The sequence below is a fragment of the Carya illinoinensis genome, chromosome 16 (genome assembly GCF_018687715.1).
Source record: "Carya illinoinensis cultivar Pawnee chromosome 16, C.illinoinensisPawnee_v1, whole genome shotgun sequence".
Lineage (NCBI taxonomy): Eukaryota > Viridiplantae > Streptophyta > Magnoliopsida > Fagales > Juglandaceae > Carya > Carya illinoinensis.
The window spans coordinates 7,599,738-7,624,721 of NC_056767.1; the positions used below are offsets into that span (position 1 = coordinate 7,599,738).

The 24,984-nt window shown below is 31.7% G+C and overlaps 1 protein-coding gene across 1 annotated transcript; it reads left to right on the plus strand.

Moving 5' to 3' along the window:
• Positions 1–10,705: 10,705 nt before the first annotated feature.
• On the plus strand, positions 10,706–11,794 carry LOC122299609 (transcription factor HEC2-like). Its single transcript, XM_043109994.1, has one exon. It carries the CDS (start codon positions 10,928–10,930, stop codon positions 11,681–11,683), a length of 756 nt encoding a protein of 251 aa, XP_042965928.1. The 5' UTR covers positions 10,706–10,927; the 3' UTR covers positions 11,684–11,794.
• The last annotated feature ends 13,190 nt before the right edge of the window (positions 11,795–24,984 follow it).

Below are 24,984 nucleotides of genomic sequence, written 5' to 3' on the forward strand. Positions count from 1 at the left end.
TCTCCCTCGCTTCTTTTGGATGAACTTTATTTTGTTTTCAAAGTCATATCAAAGTGCTACCTATAAAATAAGGCCATACTAAAGTGCTTTGATCTTGTGGCATTGGCCACACAGCCTACACTCTTAAGATGTTTGATTTGGAAAAGGGGTGGTTTAGACTTAAGTACACTTGTATTCATGGTTCACCGGCTAACCTATTTCTGATAGTAAATTTCAAATATGCAGCCCTTGCACCCATCAGAAACAGCGTGTTGGATAATTTAGAAGGAAGACTTAGGCCCCATTTGGTTGTACAAACTATCTCATCTCATCTAATCGTTACAATTTTTCCAAACTCATGCATAATACAATAAAAAATTTAAATTTTTTCAAATTTTAAAATAAAAATAATTTAAAAAAATTATATTCTAAGAATATTTTATTCAACTTTTATCTTTCATTTCATCTAATCTATGTAATTAAACGAGATCTTAGTGTGGAATTGAACGCTAGATGTCTTAAAGTGACAAGTCCAGGCTTGATAAACACCTCATAGAGGTTAAGAGTTTGAAACCCCACGCAATGCAACGATTCCCTTAGGATTGCTGCTTCTAGTTTTCTGCATGATACCGTCATTGTTAAAGGGATTAAGAGGAGACAAATAGCTTTGAATACATTTAGAAAAGAATATTATATATATATATATATTTATATATAGTTTTTGGACTCGTCTTTCATGTTGTAGTCCTACGGGGCTGGATATATATATTTATATATCCAGCCCTTTCTTTTTTTGACAAAAGCCACGGTAAACAGCATCAGTGTAGCAAACATTTCTTAAGTTTTACTTTCCAATTCAAGACCAATTTTCTATATTTTGTCAAAGAAAAGCGTTAGGTTTGTAAGGAGATTTTATAAAAGTAAAGCTCACAAGCTGATGTGGCTATATGTTAAAGTTTTACAGTGATGTACAACAAGAAGGCACGCCAGTTCTTCAGTTTTACTTCTTTGAAATCTCTTTGTGTACCATGTACCAAATATTCAACCCCAAAGAACTGGCAATAATTGATGGTTTGATTGTCTGAGCTGCACAATTAGGCTACAAGAAAACGACCCAGGCTGAGTCATGAAAATAACGTTGAGATAGAGAAGATGAAGATCAGATATAGGACCATTTCTGTTGGTGTGTGTGAATAAGTATTATTTGGTAAGGCTTTCTTCTTTTCTTCTGCTCTATTTTTCTACTCTATTTGAATGAAGAGTTGGACAAGTTGGGAGAAGCAAGAATTATTTATTACACAGTGTTTGTTGCTGTGTTTGAAGTATTATATTTTATATGTTATACTGTTAGGGGAAGAGGAGATAAGGTGGTGCAACTGTTTGTGATAATGCAAAAGTAAATAAAAACCAACCCAACAGCAAGATCTATCTCCTCTGGCTTCTTTTTATCCAATCCAACCTCTTAGCCATCAGAGAACATGTTCCTTTATTCATCACTTGTTGACAAAGATAATATACCTATTATATTGTTGATGGAAAAGAGACACAGCTCTTGTCATTGATCTGAACAGTGCTTTGGAATCAGGGCATGGGAGTTTTTTTTTTTTGGGGTAAATGTCTTAATAAAAGAAAGCTTGCCTAAACGGAGTCAACATTTATGGTGCCTAATTCATGCTCCACAACATATTCTAAGGCGCTATAAATGAAACTTAGATCAAGATTTTCTAATATTTTCAATCTAGTCTATCAGCTAAAATTCTTTAAATGCATAACGATGGATTTCAACTTAAAGTGATTGAGATTTTGATTTATCAATCTCAACCGTTTGGTTTATAAGTTATTACTAATTCATAGAATTCTTTAGAATGAATGGTTTCTTAAACTGATTTAAAATCAATTAAAAAATAAAGTCAAGAATAGAAATTCACGTAAATTGCAAAAGAAAACGATTTGTACATTCTTAAAGTGTGTAAGTTTGTCAAAGCACCACGTCCAGCGCATGAAAGCCATGCAGACCACAATGCTCACGTCCCAATACAGGCAAATGATTCAGCAGCAACAACCCATGCACTAGTAGCACCATGTCTAGACTCTGCTCAAGCCACGCTACAGAACATGATGAAATCCTCCAGGCTGCCTTCAACAAACCATTTGTTATAACAGCATGTACTTTTTCTCTTGTTTGTATTAGTTGTAATTGTTAGGGAATATCCTTCCCTCATGTGTATATATATTTACTCTACCATCAATGTAATCAGTGTGAGAAATATACAAAGAAGACACTCTTTCTAAAACTCCAGTCTTTAAATTGTAGCATGGTATCAGAGCATACCAAGGACTAATCGTCCAACAATGCCCGACTCCTCTGGCATTGTCTCCTCCACCACTCCATCGTCCCTTCCCTCCCTTCCCTTACCAAACTTCTCACACATCCTTTCTATAAAACTCACTCCCGAAAACTACTTACTATAGAAAGTGCAACTTGTCCCTTACCTCTTGGGCCAAAGATTATTTAAATATGTAGATGGATCTTGCCTAGCCCCTCCTCCTCTTCTTCCTACCAACTCCTCCAACCCTGAATACGAAACCTGGATCCAACAAGATCAACTAATTATATCCGCATTAATTTCTTCCTTATTTGAGCCTCTAATTGCCCAAGTAGTAGGGTGCAGTTTTGCCTGCAATGTCTGGCTATCACTTGAGTCCACTTTTGCATCTTCTTCTCAAGCTAGACTTGTCCAAACACAACTTAAACTGGCCTCCCTTAAGAAGGGTTCTGATTCTATAGCAGTCTATTTTGGACGTGCTAAATCTCTTGTCGATACAATGGCTGCGGCTGGGAGTTCGTTGCCTTCTTTTGAGTTTGTGCCCTACTTATTAGTTGGACTAGGTCTAGACTATGATTCTCTAGTTTCATCAGTAACCACCAGAATAGATCATGTTCCAATAGAGACACTCTTGGGTCATCTCCTTGCTCATGAGGCAAGGCTACAGCATCATGTAGTCAATAACTCAATTTTCTTAGATCTTTCAGCAAACTTTTCTGCTAGAGGATGTGGTCGTGGCACACCTCAATGTGGCAGGCAAAAATCAAATCGTGGCAATCGAGGGGGCCGTCAAGGCAATTGTGGTCGTGGCCCTACATGCTCTTCAGGTAACATTTCAACTAGTTCCTTTTCAACTGGTTCTGAATCCCACCCCATGTGCCAAGTTTGCAACAGGATAGGTCACATAGCACTCACATGCCTTTACCGCTTTAATCAAGCATATACATCTGTTGTCCCTACCCCTGCTCATTATAGTGCCTCAACCTATGCCATCGACAGTGCCTGGTATCCTGACACAGCGGCCACAAACCACATAACCAGTGAACTTGCAAACCTCAACCTTCACTCTACCGAATACCAAAGCTCTGACCAATTGCGTGTTGGAAATGGCTCATCTGTCCAAATAACTTACACTGGTTCAGCATCCTTTCCCTCAACTTCTTCTAAATTTCTTTTAACTAAACTACTTTGTGTTCTACCTTTCACTAAAAACTTAATTTCAGTCAAACAATTTTGTTATGATAATGACGTTTATTTTCAATTCTTTTTCGATCATTTATGTGTAAAGGATCGCACCACGGGGACCTTACTGCTCAAAGGGACAACATCTAATGGTCTCTACAATTTCTCCTCAGCACTGCCTTAAGCTCATTCCAATACACTTCCATCTATTCCTCTCTAGCACTCACGCCTTGGACATCCATCTTTCAAGATTGTTCGACAAGTTCTCTTGCAAGATGGTCTACCTTTTGATGATGTCTATCCTATGAGCTTTTGTAATGCTTGTGCAAGAGCAAACCATCATAGAGTACCAGCTCCTACTAAGAAAACAAAGTCCGTTGCACCTTTTAAACTTTTATTTAGTGATTTATGGGGCCTCTCACCTCACGTTTCTGAGGATGGTTTTAAATTTTACATCTCCTTTGTTGATGATTATTCTAGATTTATATGGATCTTTCCATTACAAACCAAATCTCAAGCCCTTTCAACTTTCATGAAATTCAAAGCATATGTGGAATTGCAATTCAACACTAAAATCAAACAACTCCAAACTGATTGGGGAGGTGAGTTCAAGCCTTTCAAAGAATAACTTGCCACATCTAAAATAATTCACAAGATTACATGCCCTCATACACATACTCAAAATGGAATTATAGAGAGAAAACATAAGCATATTGTCGACTTTGGATTAGCCCTCCTTGCACATGCATACATTCCTTTAACTTTCTGGCCATATGCCTTTCAACATGCAGTTCGATTATTTAACATGATTCCTTTATCATCACGAAATCAATCATCTTCTTTTTTTTGTTCTTCACCAAAAAGAACCAGATTTAAAGTCAACCTATGTCTTCAGTTCTGCTTGTTGGCCTTTCACATGAGCTTACAACAAACACAAGTTTGAGTATCGGGCTTTACAATGTGTTTACCTTGGCATTAGCCCAACCCACAAAGGGTCTATATGCTATCACATTCCAACTAAAAGAACATACACCTCTAAAGACATAAAACATGATGAAGCAACCTTTCCTTTCCAACAAACCCATTCTCAGCTCATGACCGAGCCCAACATTGTCTCTCTTCCTCTTTTTAATACTACCCAAGTCACACCAACTCAAGCCCATAGCATCCTTGGCCCAATTCCATCATCTTCTGCCTTACGACTCCCCTCCCTTGAGTCTCTGCATGAAAACACACAACCTCCTGACCAAAATACCTTACCTCGAACAGTCGTAACCCGTTTCCAAACTCAGTCCTCCCACCCATGTCAGTTTACTAATGGCACCATCAGGTGGCCACCGCCACCACCACAGGCTCATGTATCCATCCCTACGGAAATACCATACTTCATGCTTCTCTGTTGCCCAACAGTTTCTAAAATGGCATCAAGCCATGTCTAAAGAATTCAATGCCCTCTTGGCAAATGAAACTTAGACTTTAGTCCCTGAATCTGAGGCACCCAACATTGTGTCATCCAAGTGGGTTTTTCAAACAAAAATATTTGCCTATGGAACCATTGAAAGGAGAAAGGCGAGGCTGGTAGCAAAGGGGTTCCTACAAAAATCATGTTTGGACTATGATCAAACCTTTTGCCCAATTGTGAAGGCCACAACGATCAGACTCGTAATATCCCTAGTTGTAACCAATGGATGGCATGTTCAACAATATGATGTGCAAAATGCATTCTTGCACGACCCACTCTCTGAGATAGTGTACATGACATAGCCATCAAGATTTGCCCATCCTCAGTACCTCACGCATGTGTGTAAGCTCTGTAAAGCCATCTATGGCCTCAAACAATAATCACGAGCATGGTATTTTGCCTGAGTCAAAAACTAACTGATCTTGGCTTCAATGTTTCAACTACCGATTCATCACTTTTTATTTGCATTCATGGATCTTCAAGCTTGTATGTATTGGTCTATGTAGATGACTTACTTATCATTGGGTCGAGTATGGCGTGCATCACAAACTTAATAATTCATGCTCTAAGTTCAGAATTTCCCATCATAAATCTTGGTTGACTTAATTTCTTTCTAGGCATTGAGACAACCTACACAGAGCATGGGCTTATTCTCACTTAGAGGAAATATATCACTGAACTCCTCCAAAAGACCAACATGGTTTCAGCTAAGCATGTTAAAATGTTGATGGCCACTTCGTACAGATTAAGTATGCATTGTGGAAATTTGTTTGAAGACCCTTCACTCTACAAAAGTACAGTCGAATCACTTTAGTATTTATCTTTTACAAGACCAGATTTGGCATTTGCAGTGAACAAAGTCTATTAGTACATGCATTCTCCAAGAGTACCTCACTGGCAAGTTGTAAAAAGGATACTACGGTACCTTAAAAACACCTCTGAACACCTCTGACCTTCATCTGCAATTTACAAGATCATCATCAATGAATATCACTGCATTTTTGGATACAGACTGGGTTGGCTGCCCAGATGATAGGAAATCAGACTAGTGCTTTGCATATTTTTATGTTCAAACTTGGTATCTTGGTCATCCAAGAAGCAACTAACCATTGCAAGGTCTTCAACAGAGGCTGAGTTTAAGTCACTAGCCACTGCCAATGCCGAAAATTGTGCGGGTTCAACACCTATGTAGAGATCTTGGGATCAATCTCACTGTTCCACTGATATTATACTGTGACAACTTAGAAGCTACGTATCTTTCATCCAATCCTGTTTTCCATGCTAGAACTAAGCATGTGGAAATAAACTTTCACTTTGTTCGAACAAGAGTGCTAAATAAATCCCTATATGTGGTCTTCATCTCAAGAAAATATCAATTAGCAGATGCCCTAACCAAGCCACTGTCTGCTTCAAGATTCCAAGCTGTGTTCAAGTCTGCGCTTAAGGACCCTATTGTTTGACTTGAGGGGGTCTGTCAAAGCACCACGTCCAGCGCATGAAAGCCATGTAGACAACAACGCTCACGTCCCAATACATGCAAACCACTCAGCAACAACAACCCATGCACTAGCAGCACCATGTCCAAACTCTACTCAAGTCACATTATAGAATACGATGAAATCCTCTAGCCTGCCTTCAACAAATCATTTGTTATAACAACACGTCATTTTTCTCATCTGTATTAGCTGTAATTGTCAGGAAATATCCTTCCCTTGTGTATATATATTTATTCTACCGTCAATGTAATCTATGTGAGAAATATACAAAGAAAGACAATTCTTTCTAAAACTCCAATCTCTTTAAATTCTAGCAAAGTTCTACGCATTTAAAACAAAAAATTGAAAAATATAAAATTCGTATAAAAAATTTATTTTTAATAATATCTTTTACTTTTTTTTTTTTTAATAAGAATACGCGTGAATTACCGCACTATTATATTCACCAGTAAATTACAAGTTGCTGGGTTCGGGGACAATGGTACCTCATATTCTCCAAAGCAGTCAAATCTGACGCATTCTTTATTAATGTTACACGCAATACGTGCATGCATATCATGTGATCATGAATTCGTGACTAGCCCTAAAAATTCACTGTTACAGAAGAGAGAGAGAGAAGAGTGGAGGTAGAAACTAGAAATTCTTCATCAAAGAAGCTAGCTGCCAGGCCCTATCTAGATAGGAAGACTGCAGGCACGTACATAGCCTAATTGTGGAAAATGGAGACTGACGGCTTCTACACGCTACTTTGACTCGGTTTGCCTGCACGGCTAATCATATTTTTCTTGACAAATTTAATTGAGGAATAGAATATAATTTTTATTTAATAATTTCAAAAAAATAAATTATTTTTTATATTTTATTTACAAATTTAAAAAAATTATAATAATTAAGTAATATTAAATAAAAAAATTTAAAATTAAAAAATATTTATATTTATAATATTTAGATAAGATTTGACAAAATAAAATAATTTAAAAAATTTATGAAATCAAACCAGGCCTAAATATATTTCATCCAATGGTTATTTAGTTATTTATAAATAATTTAGTATGCAATACTTAGGATTTAATTCGAATACATATTTATCTTAGATTATTAATATTAGCCATCTAAAGTTTTATTGAATTATTTAGTGGACTTAGAATTTAAGTTATCATTCAAATTCGACTTTAGAGATCACCTGAAATTTCTTATCATCTAGGTTTTTCATACTCAATTTTAATTGGTATGATATTATTATAGTCACGCTTAGATAGAGAAGTCACCTGGTCACACTCTCGTACCCATTTTATACATATAAAAAAGATTGATGATGATCACATATTAATTCTCCAAAGTATATGATAGAAAATCGTGTGGTGGCAAGTTTTAATAAACTTTATCATGTGTCACTTATCTAAATAACAACTAATTAAAATATAAATAATTTGATCAAGGATCATGATAAAAAGTTAGCACATGTTCTGCTCCCTATTACGTACAACTATTGCAGCAGAATCTACACCACCAGGCTCCAGAAAAGTAGTCTCATTTAAAGGAGTCTGGTGAGATTTCTGACATGTGTCATGTGAGTGTAGGGCTTTCTGCTTTTTAAAAGAAAGTGACCATTTTAGACTCTAACCGTTGCACTGACTTTCCACATTTTCATTATATATATATATATATATACACACACACTAGATCAGTAACATGGACAAAACATATTTTTCTAGTTAGGTTAAACAAAATCAGATCTATTTTTTATAAAAATAATATAATTTTTTTAAAAAAATTTTATTAATGAATAATTTAATATATAGAGATAAAAAAAAGTAAACTTTAACAAATATTTTTGGATAATAATAAATCAATAAATATAATAATTACATATTTAGATACATTATAAAACAAAAAAAGTTAATTCAAAATTAAAATTAAGATATATTAAAATAACATAAATAAATAAAAATAACATCATTGCCACCACAATAAATACTATTATCACACTCAAAAAACGCATAAGATTTGAGATGTTAGACGATAAATCCAAATCATAAGTTTTGATATAATTTTTTTTAATTTCAACATATCAGATATGAGTGTTTTTCTTTGTAGGTTTTTTTTGTACTTTTTTTTTATTTATTGCCATTTTTTTCTCTATAAATTTGCACATTTCTACTCAGATTAAGATCTGAGTGTTTTAGAGAACGTGTGAGGGGGTGGGTTTGGGGGAAGTAAGTAGAGAGGTAGACATCGAAGAGTGAGAGAGAGCTTCGAGATAAGAGACGAGAGGGAATCGATAATAAAAGAGATAGAAAAAGACAATTGTATTCCTAAATCAAGAAAGAAACGGACTTCACAAAAAAATAAGAAAAGTTACTGTATCAGTTAGATAGTCATTTATTATAATAGAATAGATATATATAAATAATTATACGAGAAGTGCGGCACTTATGCCAATCTGGTGCTCTTAGGTGTCCAACAACCACTACGCACCCCATCACGGGATTTCCAAGGCATCGTTCTTTCATATGGGTGAAGAAGTTTGCTGAATGGAGTAAAGCATGAGCTACATGCGCGGTCCAAAGTTGGTGCGTGAATCCCACACGCCTCCTCTATGGGTGGTCTTCTGTAGCTACGGGCGACTTTTCTGGGTCCAAGACCACCGGCTACTCCAGATTAGACCATCTGTCATACTCCAACGGTGACGCGTGTCCCTCACGAGGCACATTAGTTTTTGTTTTGTGCTTTATTTGTCTTTTTTCATGTATTTTTCCATTATTTGTGTTTTCTATTTTTTTTTACTTTGTTATAGGTTGTATTAGAAAAAAAATACAAAAAAAAAAAAAAAATAAATCAAAAAATGAAAAACATTATCTTTAGGATTAGGGTCTATAGAGTATATCCTCCACTTTATAGGAGTGTGAGGTTTATTGTTGTCTTAGACGATGTTTTAAGACAAAGTGTTATCTCTCAGACTGTTAGTCTGGAGAGGTTATCACAACACTGGATGAGACCATATTAATAACAAAAAAATTTATGTATTGGAGAGTTCGAAATATTAGTAACTGGCTTGAATTTCTCATGTCAGAGTTGTAACGTCCATTTATGAATAAATGAATAATGTTTTACTATATTAAAAAAAGAGAAGTGCTGCACTAATCAAAATATTTTATAAAAATAAATTAATATAATATATTAAATTTATTTTATAATAAAAATAATTTTATAATGTAAGTATCACCTTTAACTAAATACATAAATTAATTTAATTTATATGATGATATGTTAAATTTATTTTAAAATAAAAATAATTTTACAACTTAACGATATCAAGTCACATTTGTTTGTTAATTTAATTTTATCAAATCTCTTTTGTGATTAAAATATTTTTTTAATTATATATTAACTATAATTATATATAATTCCTAATGCACCATCCTGACACGGTTGGTGGATCCGAACCTTTCCTTTTGGTGGGCCGCAAACTCTGAATGTGTAAAATCTTTCACACTCTGAATAATATTATAATAAAAAAGGAAAAAAAGGTAGTTGTTTGGCTTTTTTTAGTGTATAAATAAATAAAGATTGAATTAAATTTAACATTCCCAAATCAAAACTCAAGCTCAATGATCATATTTCTATTTCTTCAAAAAAATAAAAAGAAATATGATCATATTTCTATACCAGCTAGGCTCTGGGTAGACCTAATTATTGATCTGCTCATAAGAACTTGTCCCACAATTTGAATGATATAGGTATTCAATAATTTTTGTAACAGTGCTTTCTCTAAAAAATATTTTATAAAAATAAATTTATAAATTAATATGAAAAGATCGGTTAAATGTAATTATTTTTATATATTTTATTAATATGATTAGTTAAAATAATTATTTTATATTAAAAAAATACAGTCAATTATATTAATAAAATATATAAAAAATACGTAAAGTAATTGTATATAAAATTTTTAATATTCTACATGTTTATATATGCAATAATGATAAAAAAATAAACCATTATTTAGTCATCTTCATTATTTTAACAATATTTTTTATGTCATTAAATAATCGGATATTTATTTATTTATTTATTTTAAATTCTTTTAAATAAATGAATAATTATTTATTACATTTTATATTAATATTGCAGAGAAGGAAAGGATGATTAAATTAATGATGGGAAGCATTTTTTAGACTATATAATATATATAGAGGAAATATTCAAGCACCTGCTATATATATAGCCATGCCTGCCAACAGAATGATGGTCAGTTCCCAATATCACTATTCTATTATTTCCCCTTCATTTCTTCGATCTTTCCCACCCTTGTATTTCTTTCCTTTACTCAACATTCCGATCAAACTCCGACTCTATCACTCTTTTTCTTTTTATCTTCCCCATTTTCCTCTGCTCTTCTGGATATCAGTTGATCTGTCAGACACTTGATCATTTGTCTTAGAAAGTACTGCGAACCCAAGGGTTATATATTATTATATATGGAGCCGTTAAAGTCGGAGGACCAGATGGAGATGATGATGGAGATGATGATGATGGACATGGATAGGTTTCCCGTGTTCTCCGAGGCCTACAAAGGTAGTGTTCCTGAATTTCCGCCGGCGGAGTCTTCCGGCGCGAGCAGCGGCAACGAGATTTGTGCCATGCCACAGTACATAGATCATATCGACCCAAAAATGGCCATCTCATTTTCCAGCACTTCCCGGCCAGTACTTCAAGAGTCTTCAGCGCTACCTTTCAGCTTCTCCAACGGTACCACCAGATCAGGTGCAGGCGTTCCATTTTCCAGGCAGTCACAGAAGAAGAATTCTATGGCGGAAATGAGAGAGATGATGTTTCGGATAGCGGCGATGCAGCCCATTCACATAGACCCGGAATCGGTGAAGCCACCAAAGCGGAAAAACGTGAAGATATCGAAGGATCCTCAGAGCGTGGCGGCGCGCCATCGGAGAGAGAGAATAAGCGAGAGAATAAGAATACTGCAGAGACTCGTCCCAGGAGGTACGAAAATGGACACAGCTTCTATGCTGGATGAAGCAATTCACTATGTGAAATTCTTGAAGACCCAGGTGCAATCCCTGCAGGAACGAGCTGCGGCAAATCCGGGGCCATTATCTGGGATAGGCTTATTCCCTGTGACCATGTGCAGTGGGAGTTACCTTCCAATTATGGAAAAAGCTCTTCAGTCGTCTCCTCCTCGAAGTGTTCAGCTTTACGAAGATATTGCTAATTGTTAGCTGAAAGAAGAGAATTTAGTTCCAGTATATATACATATAAAATGCATCTGTTGAATGATGCTGATCATTTGGTTGTAAATCAGAGACATGCATGCAGTACTATTATGTTCATTTTCTCTCCATAGATCTTTTCGTTGAAGATAGCCCAATAAATCTCTGTTTTCTATCAAATATCCAACTGATGATCATACCCATCATGAAGATGATCCACAGTATATTAAATACAGCAAAAATCTGGGCAATAACAGAAACCTGCAGGCTATTTATGTTTAGGAAAAATGCAATTCAAAGTTGAAAATAGTGACCATGCATGACAATTGAACATCACCAGTCCAAAACTTCTGATTCATTGCAATCAAGAAGATGATATATATCAATGTTTGTGGGCAGACAGACAACGTGCAAACCATCTAATGCCTGCTGTGAAACATCTAGAGACAGTACTGAGAGACCATGGCAACTGACATTGCAGTTCGAGTTGGGACCAGCGTTTAGATTATAAACCAAAATAATGGATTTGAGCTCTACAGTATTTTATTTTGTAACTGGTCGGTTATTCACTCTTGCTGATATTTTCTATTGATAAATATACAAGAGACAACAATTTTTGTTTAAATAGTGATTCAACCTCACTCTCGTAAAAAGAGATGACTCAATCTCTATAAACAAAAGTCTGAAAGATAAACTTTTTTTTTCAATTAATAATAAAGAAACCAAAAATGAAAATAATAAGATAGATACGAAAAATAATAGATTATAGTTTAGACCAACTCTAATAGACTTTAAATCTGTGACGGCCTATAAAAACAATACACTTTTCTCTTTTTAACTCAAATGTCATATTTGAAAGGTCTGGTGGTGTCCAGTCCGGTAATCTAGTGCGAATGTCGAGAAGAGCTACCAAAATAGGTGATGCTTGAGTTTCACGTGCAGATGTGGGAGGCATATGAGAACCACTTGTAGTAATTTTTACAAAACCGTTACTTTCTTCCAAACGAATTTCAACCTGTGAATTTACTTATACCACACATGTATCTAAGAAGTTGCTGGAAAATCATAGATATATCTTTTTCGACCTTGAATAAAGTAAAATAAATCTTGATAGATAAGGTGAGTACTGAATGGAGGAAAGAGACGGCGGGGGAGAAGGAAGTTGATGCCTCCTCTTCCGGTGAAAATCAGATCTGGAGTCCTAATTTTTTTAAGAGGGTTTTTTTTGGGAGAGGGGGGGGGGGGGAGGACTTTCAACTAGGTAATTGAACGTACATAGCCAAGTATGTTGATATAGTACTGTATTTAATGTATCAAGAGAAAATAAAAATATATTATATGATTCATTTTATGCAAGTCTCGAAAAATTAAAATCGGATAAGAACGATTCATGATAATTTTGAAATGATTATTATCATGTTAAAAAAATTATTAAAAATTATATATAATACAATTCAAGTATTTAATATCATATATAAAAGAGTATAAAATATAAACTCATTGACAAGCTTTAATAAAATTATGATATGAATTTAAATAGTTTCAATAAATATGTAATTTATGTATTAACATCAATTGTGAACATAATTCTTTTGCCTTGAAAAAAAAATAAAAACTATTAAGTTAATACAAAATATTCATTCATTTTCAATTTTTTTTGTTCAACTAAAAAATAAAGAGTTACACGTTTTATCTTTTAATTCTTTTGTGATTTTTATTTAATACAATAATGAAAAAGTTAATATACGTTTAATTCTAACATATTTTGTACAATAAAAAAAAATTCAATTGTAGACAACTTGAAATAAATACAGTTTGGAATGGTTTCAAATTAGTCTAAAATGACCTAAATTGATTGATTGAAGCGGTTTAATAAACGATTTAAAAAATTCACTAAAATCGATTCGGTTTTTGCGGATTGAATCAAACTGAATCAAGCTGTTTTTTTAATCTTTGAATTCTGTAGTTATATATGTAATCACTGCATTGAGATTAAGGACCTGTTTAGAATTTGAATTGAATTGATATTAATCCAGTTCAGCCTAATTTTAATCTGAGTCTAATATTTAAATACTCAAATCTCAAATTACTAAACTCGTCTTAACTTAAATTTTTTTACATGTAAAATTTATAACTTTTTTCAATTCAACACATTCTTACACGCAAAACTCAGAACATATTTTAATTTTTTATAAATATATCTAAATTTATTTTAATATTTAAATATATCTAAATTTATTTTAAATAGAACTTATAAAATTTATTTCATCATTTTTACTCATTAATATTTATAAAAAAAATTAAGTCATATAAACTGATTTCATCATTTCTGCTCATTAATATTTACAAAAAAATTTAAGTCATATAAACTGATTTCATCATTTTTGCTCATTAATATTTACAAAAAAATTTAGAGTTTTGCTATATATAAGGATAGTTACGTATTAATCTGTGCATTAATACTGATTTATTTATACTTAAAATTTAAATTAATATTATTTTCAATAAAATTTATTTTTTGACCAATCATAATATACTAATACATAAATTAGTATATAATTATACTTATAACTATATAATTATATATAATTTAAAATATATAAAAATAACTATAAATAGTATTACTCTTTTTCAAAAATCTAAATCATATCAACTGGGCTGACATAGAGCGTGAAAAGAAACGAGGTGTGCACGAGAATTATGCATTAATTTTTAATGAATGCAGTGTTGGGTGAGCTTAGAATCAGCTATATATGTGTCATTGAATTGGTTAAGGATCGGGAAGGAGGCAGAAAATCGTCGCCTAAGGAGAATGCATGGGAAATACGCGATGATATATGAAATCGATCTGACAGTATTTGCGGTGTTGCTTTTATGATTGGGCACGTATGACGATGATGCGTCGTTTACTCATCCTAACACGTGATCCCAATCTACTTACTCAACCTATTTCGACGAGGAGTTTTACTGCTTTCAAGTAAACATATTAATCTACGTATAAATATTAATTTTTTTATATTTAAAATTTAAATTAATATTATTTTTAATAAATATAATTTTTAATTAATTATATTAAATTAATATATATATTAATATACAATTATATTTATAATTATTTTTTTTTCAACGTACCAATCCGATTTACGAGTACGTAACAAACATATCAAAACCAGTAATTTGGACAAATTAAAAATAAATTTATAAATTAATATAGTTATTAAATATATTTTATAATAAACAAATTTTACAACCTACTTTATCATATTAAATTATTTTAATTTATCAATTTACTTTTATAGATATTTTTTATAGTTAAAATATTGTTCAAATAAAAAATAAAAATAGAGCATAGTTTTAATGTACATTATTTAAGTTAATTATTCACGCTAATGATTTTCCCACGAGGGAACATAGTTTTCTTTTATTTATTTATTTATTTATTTATTTATTATTATTTATTATTTTCGTGCGTGAACACAGAAGGGTGATGCCCTCGTGACCAAAGCTATCTGCTCCTCCCAACCATGTCTAAAAATTCAGTCCGGGAGATCCAAACAAAAGTCAAAAGGAAAAGGAAAGCACAGAGAAAGGTCAAGCAAGCAATCAAAATAAACATGCATGTGCAACGAACCCTAGAATCCCAACATCCACATCTGCATTGTTTTCAGCATTTGATTGTACGTGTGCATACCACGTATTTGAGTAAGGCGGTAATATATCATACGACTTGTGCATATAATATAAAATTAATAGATTTAGATTTGATATAAATGAATTCGGTTAAAAGGAATTGATTTTATAAGATATGACTAATAAATAAGTTAATTATGGATCAACTCACGAAACTTGTAATCAAACTATATAACACGAGTACTAAATTCTCTTTTGTTTTTCTTTTTAATTTATAAATATTTAGTTTTAAATGCATTTTTGTTGTTGTTTGGATATAATATTAATATCATTATTTGACTACTTAATATTTCAAAGTATTGATTTTTTTAATTAATATGTAATTTTAGTTTATGAAAAATTTTAATTTTCTTCTATATTATTGGTTTGGATATTGATAATGAAATAGAGTAGTCAAATATGGAGGAGAAAAGAAGTCTGATATGAGAGAGATGAAATTGGAAGTCTGTATATTCATCTAGTTAGTCGTTTTACAGAAGAATAAATCTATATTTATAACTTGTAATACAGACGTGTAAAAGAAACTATAATAACTAACTCTCTATGTAAACCAATGAAAACATTACATGTATTTACTCTAATAGTCCCCCTCAAGATGATGTGTATATATTATACACATTCATCTTGGACAATAGAGCATCAAACGATTTGGAACCAAGAGGCTTAGTCATCAAATCTGCAATTTGATGAATAGAGGCAATATGTAGAACAGTTAATGATCCTTCTTCTATTTTCTCACGCACCAAATGACAATCCAGCTTTATATGTTTAGTCCATTCATGATGAACTAGATTGACTACTATATGAAGAGCAGTTTGGTTATCACAAAACAATAAAATTGACTGTGTATGTGATTGATGCAGATCTTTTAGTAATGACCGAATCCATGTTATTTCACAAATTGTAAATGCCATTGATCTATACTCAGCTTTGGCTGATGATCTAGAAATCGTATATTGCTTCTTTGATTTCCAAGATACCAGAGAATCTCCAATGAAAACACAATACCCATTGACTGACCTACAACTATCTATGCAACTTGCCCAATCTAGTCTGAAAATGCATTTATATGCACTTTGGAATGACTTGGAAATAAAAGACCTTGTCCAGGAGCTAATTTCAAGTATCTAAGAATCCTCATTGTAGCTTGAAGATGAGGTATTCAAGAACTATCTAAATATTGACTCAAATGATGAACTGCAAAAATAATATCTGGTCTGGTATGAGTGAGGTAAATTAATCTGCTAATCAATCTTCGATAACCAGAAATATCATCAACCAAGTCACCTTCATCTTTTGACAATTTAACATGAGTATCCATTGGAAACAAAACAGGTTTAGTAACTAATTAACCAAAATCTGCTATTAGCTCTAGAGTATATTTTATTTGAGATAAAGAAATACCTCTTTGTGATCTTGCAATCTCCATCCCGAGAAAAGACTTGGCTGGTCCCAAATCTTTCAATTTAAATTGAAGAATTAAGGTTGCTTTGACATATTCAATTGCCTCTAAATCACTTCTAGAAAGTAGGATATCATCCACATAAAGCAATGAAGCCACAAATGAACTTCCTTCATTCTTAGTAAACAAAGAATAATCTGTCGTTGACTGTGTAAATCTAATATCAAATAACACAGATTTTGTTGAATCTAAGATTTCAAGTTTCATGTAATTATATATCTACACATGAATTTTGATGATAACAAACGAATCAAAGAATAAAGGAGTCTCAAGTTCAAGTTGTCTATACAATAGAGTCAAGCACATCAAAGAACCAAGCATGAGCAAGAAGGGAACAAATTCACATTAAATCTTATAGAGTAATTTTGTACATCTCTTGAAAAATTTGAAATTATGATTAAGGATCAAAATTAATATTTTATCATAAATCATTAAAATACATTTTCTCCATGTGCATGAATATTTTAAAAATAAAATTTGAAAATTTTGAAAGATGATTGATTGTCATCTTTCATATGTGCATGACATGATTAAATGTTTGAATTTTGAAAATATTTAAAATATTTGATTGTCATCTTTCACATGTGCATGACATGATTAAAGGTTTGAATTTTGAAAATATTTAAAATGATTGATTGTCATATTTCATATGTGCATGTTTTATTTGAATATTTTCAAAAGTGATTAATGCTCTTTTTGACTTATGCTAAAAATAGATTATTTTGTTTGAAATATTTAAAAAGTAAATAGTACTCATTTTGTCATATGCGAAAAGTAAAAAGATTAGGTTTAAAATTTTTGAAAAATGAATGATATTGTCTTTGACAATTTAAAAAGAAGAAACTTTTATTTGAATTTTTTGAAAAAGTGAATGATGTTATCTTTGACATGTGAATCTTTTTAAATTTGAATATGAAGTCTCATATGCCTATAAATAGATCGTTTAAGAATTTCAAATTTACAACACTAAGAGTATACAACATTCATTCAAAGTTTTCATTCTCTTTTCTCTAAGTATTGAGCCTTAATCCATGTTCATTTTGAGAGAGATATAGTTTGTGTTGTATTGTTCTTATTTCACTCATTGAGAGGTGTTCTCTGATAACTTACACACTATCAGCTCTTGTATCAGTAAAATGGTGTGTATAACCCTTGTGTGTGTATCAAGTGTTCTACACAGGGAATAGTTGATCACCACGTGTAAGGTGATTGCAAGTGTAGAGGGTGTTCTACACAGATCTTTTGTAGCGGTGTTGTTCAAATGTGTAATAGGTTTCTATTTCCACCTGAAGGAGGTTGAATAGTGAATTTAGGGATCCTTAAGAGGTAACTTGAAGTGAGAATGTAAGTAGTGGGGCTGAACCTCGTTAACATACTGAATTTGTTTTTCTCTTACCCTTATTCTTTATATTTATTGCTACTTCATATTTTATTTATATTTTATATTGTGTATTTGATTTAGAACTGTTAATTTTTAAATACAATCCAATTCAGCCCCCTCTTGTGTTAGTCATTTGGCCAACATATTTAAATTTCAAATTTCATTGTCTGGATACTTGCTTCAAACCATATAAAGATCTTTGCAATTTGCATACCCGAGAGTCCCCCTTAGGTAGATAACTAGGAGGTGCTTTCATGAAAACTTTTTCATCTAAGTCTCTATATAAAAAGGCATTATTGACATATAGATGAAAAAGATGCCAATTATGCATTATAGCTAGTGATAATACACATCTAATAGTGACCATCTTTGCAACATGTGAGAAAGTTTCAAAAAAATCTAGGCCTATCCTTTGAATGTAACCTTTAGCTATAAGTCTTGCCTTATGTCTCTTAACAGAACCATCTGACTTGTATTTAGTTTTATACACCTATTTACAACCTATGGATTTTTTTATTTGGAGGAAGTCATATAAGAACCCAAATGTTATTTGATTCAAGTGTAGACAATTATGCAGCCATGGCATCTCTCCCATGAGTATGCCTAACAGCTTGGTGATAAAAACTTAGTTCAATTTCAGTAGATATGGCAATAGAAAACGCTTTATGTGATTGAGACAATTTGGAGTATGATAAGACATTAGAAATGCTATCTTTAGTACTTGTATTAAAGACAGGATCTATGAAAGATGATTGAGAAGTCGAATCAGCCAGATTGCAGTGATAAGATTGCAGGTAACCAAGTGCTTTGTGTTGTCAAGTTGATCTTCTCAAAATAGGAAATTGAGTCTCGTCATTCAAATTTAGTGAATCTATGTGTTCTGGAGTAAGATGATTACTGGATTGTTCTTGAAGGGTAGAAGGGATAGAAAATTTGTATTCTCATTAGAATCAGAAATTGGTTTTGGAAAGATTATGTTATCTGATATGTATAAGGAATATCATCCAGATTTGAATTGATGGTTGAAGAATCATTCTTTGACATAAAAGGGAAAACAGATTCATGAAAAATCACATCCCTAGAAACAAAGAAAGTCTTAGTTTCTAAATCATACAATTTATATCCTTTTATACAACAAGGATAACCTACGAAAGCACATTTTCTAGCTCTTGGTGAAAATTTATTTCTGTTTTGAATAAGTGTGGATGCAAAAGCCAAACAACCAAATATTTTCAAATGATTATAAGATGGATTTGAATTATAAAGAACTTCATTTAAAGACTTGTCATTTAAAACTAAAGATGGAATGCGATTTATGAGATAACATGCAGTTAGTATGCATTTTCCCCACAGAACTAAAGGAATATTTGACTGAAATTTTAAAGCTCATGCTACATTTAGCAAATGTTCATGTTTTCTCTCAACTATAGAATTTTATTGAGGTGTTTCTACACATGACATTTGATGTACTATTCCTTTTAATAGATAAAAATCTGTCATTTGTAATTATAAATAATTTTATAATTTTATCATGAATCCAATTGTAATTATAAATAATTTTAAATAGTCATCATTATATTATATATGAGAGTATATTAATTGAGTTAAAAAATAAATATATGGGTTAGCTAGCTTATATGAAACGAGTTGAATGGGTTGAAACAGACTATATGTGTCATGTCCATAATTATTAAACGGGTTAAGCGGGTCATGTCCCATTATCCGTTATTTAAATAGATCGCGTTAGGATTTTAGAGTGTGATTCATTTAATTAAACTGATCATATTCGGGTTGATCCATATTGTCTAACACTCATGACGTCTAAACACAATTTGCCACCCCTCTATTTGAGAACACAATGAATGATCTTATGATTTCATTAGATAAAAGGCATTTAAGGCTACATGTTGATAGGAATTCTCTTGCATATTAGAGGGTTGTTGAGAATGGATAAATTCAGGTTGCCGGTTTTACGTTATTGATGGTCAACTTTTTCCGGTAGTTCTGATTGGTTGGGTATTTTCGTTCATTTGTAGGTTGTAAATAATAAATATGGTTTTCTTCACCAAAAGTGAGGTTAATAATCAATAAAGTATCGGCTTAGCCGTTTGAAAAAAAAAAAAAAAGGCTACATGTTGAGGAAAATGCAGAAGTACTGCTAAAAGTAAGTGTAGAGAATTTAACTCTCGCACAATCTATGTTTTTTTTTTTCATTTTTTTTTAAACGTAGAACCTGCATAAAAATAAAAAATAAAAGATTTTTTCAGGTAGATCCCAACTTTTTCTGAAACCCTGCACGAAACTTGTATGTCTTAGGTCTATAAAAATCATTTTCTAATATATATATATATGGGCTTTGCTAGATGCAGTCGGCATGCAGTCGGCTGGACGGAATTAATAAAAAAAAATTATAAAAAGTAATTTTTTATAAAAAAAAATTATAAAAAAAAAGTAATTTTTTTTTCATAGTTGTATGGAATGAATAAAAAAAAGTTATAAAAATATTTTTTTTTTCATATAGGTCCCATATTAATTCATTTTTTTCAAAACGACTGCACGCCAACTGCATTTGCCGACTGCAAAAATCATTTCTCTATATATATATATATAAGAGTGATTTTGGAAAAAATAAAAATAAAGTGAAGTTAAGCACACCCAAAAGTTGCACTTCATTAATATTGCTATATAATACAATATTGGCAAACAAACAAGAAGAACCAAGGCAATTATACTCCTTGGGGTCATGGTTGCCTTAAACCTAGGGGTATCGATCCCTCCAAGGGACCACGGCCAGGAGTTGAACGGGTGTCATGGCCCCTCTGGTCCCTGGTTCAAACTGACTAATTTACAACACACGCGCATATATATAGACACACACACATATATTACAGATAAAAAGATGTATTTTATTACATTTTACCATTGGTAACATCAGCATGTATATATAGATCGAACAAAGAAATGATTGGATTTGATTTTGTACGGTGTGGACACAATCTAATCTTTTTGGGTCAATCTTCCTACATGCTCTGTCCTTTTGGATAGAAGGGATGCATGCCAACACAGTCATTTTCAACATGTGTAAGCTGTCTGAATTCATTTACCTGTGAAAAACATAAAAATTCAATCTCTGGACACAATCTAATCTTTTTTTGGGTCAATATTCCTCCATACTTTTGTCCTTTTTTGGGAGATGGCCGGATGCATGCATGCGCCTGCCAATACATTCATTTTCAACAACGCCCTCAAGTTGCTTAATTTCTCAATCCATTTATCAACAACTAATGCATAAACTTCAATAACAAGATCAACTCCTTTTTTGGTTTCAATTACAAGCAATGATCTACTAATGCAGACAAAAAAGGCATGGACAGACGTATATCTACAAAGACTGGCATTCATTTTCTTTTCCCACACTATAGACAGTAGTCTATTCAGTTGTGCCCTCTTTTGGTGGGCATGAGCATAAAATCATGATATTCAGCAACTTTGAAGACTAACTTGTTTAGATTTAAAAAGCATCTCAACTTATTAAATCTTATCTAATCAATACAACCTTTTTAAATTCATAAATAAAATATAATAAATAATTTTATTTTTTTTAATTTAAAAATAAAAATAATATTTTATTAAATTTTTATTTTATCTCGTCTTATTTTAAGTTGCTGTTTAAAGCTCCCATTAAAGATCAAGAAATCTTGGAATAGAAAGATAGTAGCCAGTGTGCAGCATAACATTTATAACATGGCTGTGTCCCCTAGAAGCCCCTACCTAGTGCTAGAGGGAGTAATGTGACACCCGTGAGGCCTTCCTGTTTCTTGGGTTTTAGTTTTTACCATGGTGGAATCAATGCCGCCTCCCACAATAGTAAAAAATAAAAAATAAAATGTATGCTACATTCATATAGGGGTTGTTGGAGCTTTATTGCCAAGGATATTTAGTCTATGGGAAATGATCTGATTGTACTATGACATAAGTAAAATTTCTTACTGAATAAATCTTTCTACCATTGACATAAGTGCACCATTTCCATGTTTTAGTCTGTACATCTAACACTACTCTTTATATACTGCAAAAGGTTTGAAACACCCTCCGGAGGGTCATGTTCGGTTGTGTTTACAGGCAAATGCAGTGACACAAATTGTTTTAATGTTTTTTAAGCCAACAAAACAATAATAAAACGTGTTTAATAATTTAAATGTACCACATGTTTATCAAATAATTTTTATAAGCTTTTAGATAACATTTTTCAAACTTGCATGTACATACAAATGTTTAGTTGGTCTCAAAAAACTTATAAAATGTTTAGGAGATAGGCCTTGTGCGCTGAAGGCTTTTAAGTTGGGCCACAACAACAAGAAGTCTAGCTATCAACAGTAGATTGGCCTAAATGGACTGAGGTGATCAGCCTAAAACTCAATATGGAGATTTATTTTCTTCTTTGAATATAGAAGAACTTGAAGCAAAAATTTAGGAGATTTATTCTAGGACAAAATTAGATCACTTTAGCCAATAATATTAAGTTAGGAATGAATTTCAATATATTAAGCAGTTGTGATCCCCCTTAGAGCACTAGGCAAATGTCAATGCCTAGTAAAATTTGGCCTAACTTGAGCAAAAGTGATCTGTCAAAACTCCACTACAGTAGTTTCATTTCTTTATCCAAATTTGACCAGCTACTATTCATTTTCAAAACAATATTTTACTCTAACAATATTTTCAAATGTGTTTGTTGGATAATTAGGTCGAAAAAAATAGTTGAAAAATAATAATTTTAATTAAAAATTAAATTATTAATTAATATATGGAGTGTATTTGCAAGATATAAAAAAAAATTTAAAAAAATTATTATTAAAATATATAATATTATATTATTATTTTGACTTTAAAATGGATAGTCTAATATAGATTAATATCTCTATTAGGAGCCAAAACCAAGTTTTAGTCAAATTTTAGACCTAGACCATTGCCAATATTGCTCTTAGAGTATATGTCGTGTCACATAATATTTTTTAATAGTTTAAAAGGTAGTTTCTAAAATTGATAGTTTAGAAATTGGGTAAAAGTTTGATAGGAGTTAGTGTATTCTTTCCCAAGAGTTCAATAATATACTTCTTGAAGTATGCCATACAACATTTGTATTCTTTCCCAAGAGTTCAATAATTTTTCATTCACAATTGTATCGCAAATGTGACGCATGAAGTGATTTTTTATATCAACCACTTAAATAAAAGGTCATTTAAAATGTATCTCATGAATCAATATGGAATAGAATAAAAAACACAATTTCTTTTTCACTCTAGACCCTATAAAATTTGGAAAATAAGAGTTCAGAGTAGTAAGGGTTTGTTTGGACATACACGACATAATTCTCAAAACTTCTCGTAATTTCATTTCCAAATAAATCTCACAGACAAAACAACTTTTAATTTCAGATTTTTAACTTTTTTATCTAATCATTACCTAATCATTATTTAAATACAAAAATCATTACAATTTTTATAAATTTTAAAACAATACACAAAAATCAATACAACTTTTACAAACTAATTCAAAACAAAAATAACATTCAAACAATTATATTCAAATAGTTTTTTAACTTTAATTAAAAACTCTCATTACCTAAAACCAAACAAAACATCTTCATTAAACTATTTCACTCCTATTAATAAAATTCTAAAATCAAACATGACCTAAGATTTTTGTTTATTTAAATTAAGGAATTGCCTTAAACAAATTAGATGTTGGCCGCAAGGTACTCTTGGAGCAAAAATATGTAATATTGCTATTTTCTCAAGTTATTTGTTAAAAGTAAAGGGAGAGAAAGAAGGAAAAAGGAAAATTTCAAACATTAACGTTTTGTGGACATATATATATGCTAGATCAAGAACATGTGCAAATCACGTTTGTCTAGTTGGGTTAAACAGGTTTTTCACAAAAGTAATAAGGGTTTTTTAAAAACTTGATTGATGAATAATTTAATGCATAGACAAAAAAGTAAACTTTAACAAATATCTTTGAATAATGATAGGTCGGTAAGTATAATAATTACATATTTAAATATATTAGAAAATAGAAAAAATTAGTTTAAAATTAAAGTCAAGATACATTATAATAACATAGACAAATAAAAATAGCATCATTGCCACCACAATAAATATTACCACCACACTCAAAGAATATATAAGATTTGAGATTCTTTTGAGATGTTGGACGATAAATCCAAATCATGCGTTTAATATAATTTTTTTTAGTCTCGACATATTTGAATAAATCTTGTTTAAATCTAAGTGTTTTTCTTTGTTTGGTTTTTTTTTTTTTTTTTTTTTTTTTTTTTTTTTTTTTTTTCCGTTTTGTACTTGTTATTCTTTATTGCCTTTTTTTCCTATATATCTAGATATTTATACTCAAATTAAAATCCAAGTGTTTTAGGAAAACATGTGAGAGGTTGGGTTTGAAAGGGGTAGGTAGAGAGGCAAACACTGAAGAGTGGGAGAGAAGTAAAAAAGACAATTGTATCACAAAACAAGAAAGACACGGACTTAACGAAAAAACAAGAAAAGTTATTGTAGCAGTTAGATAGTCACTTATTATAATAGAATAGACATATATTATATGTATATAATATATATATATATATCTATTATACGATAAGAAGTGTCTATCGCTTATGAACAGTGATGAAAACTAATTTTTATTCATCCATTTTTTCTTTCTATTTTTTTGGATGTTATATCATTTTTTTCCTTTTGTTAAGCATCTATTGTGTGTTTTGGT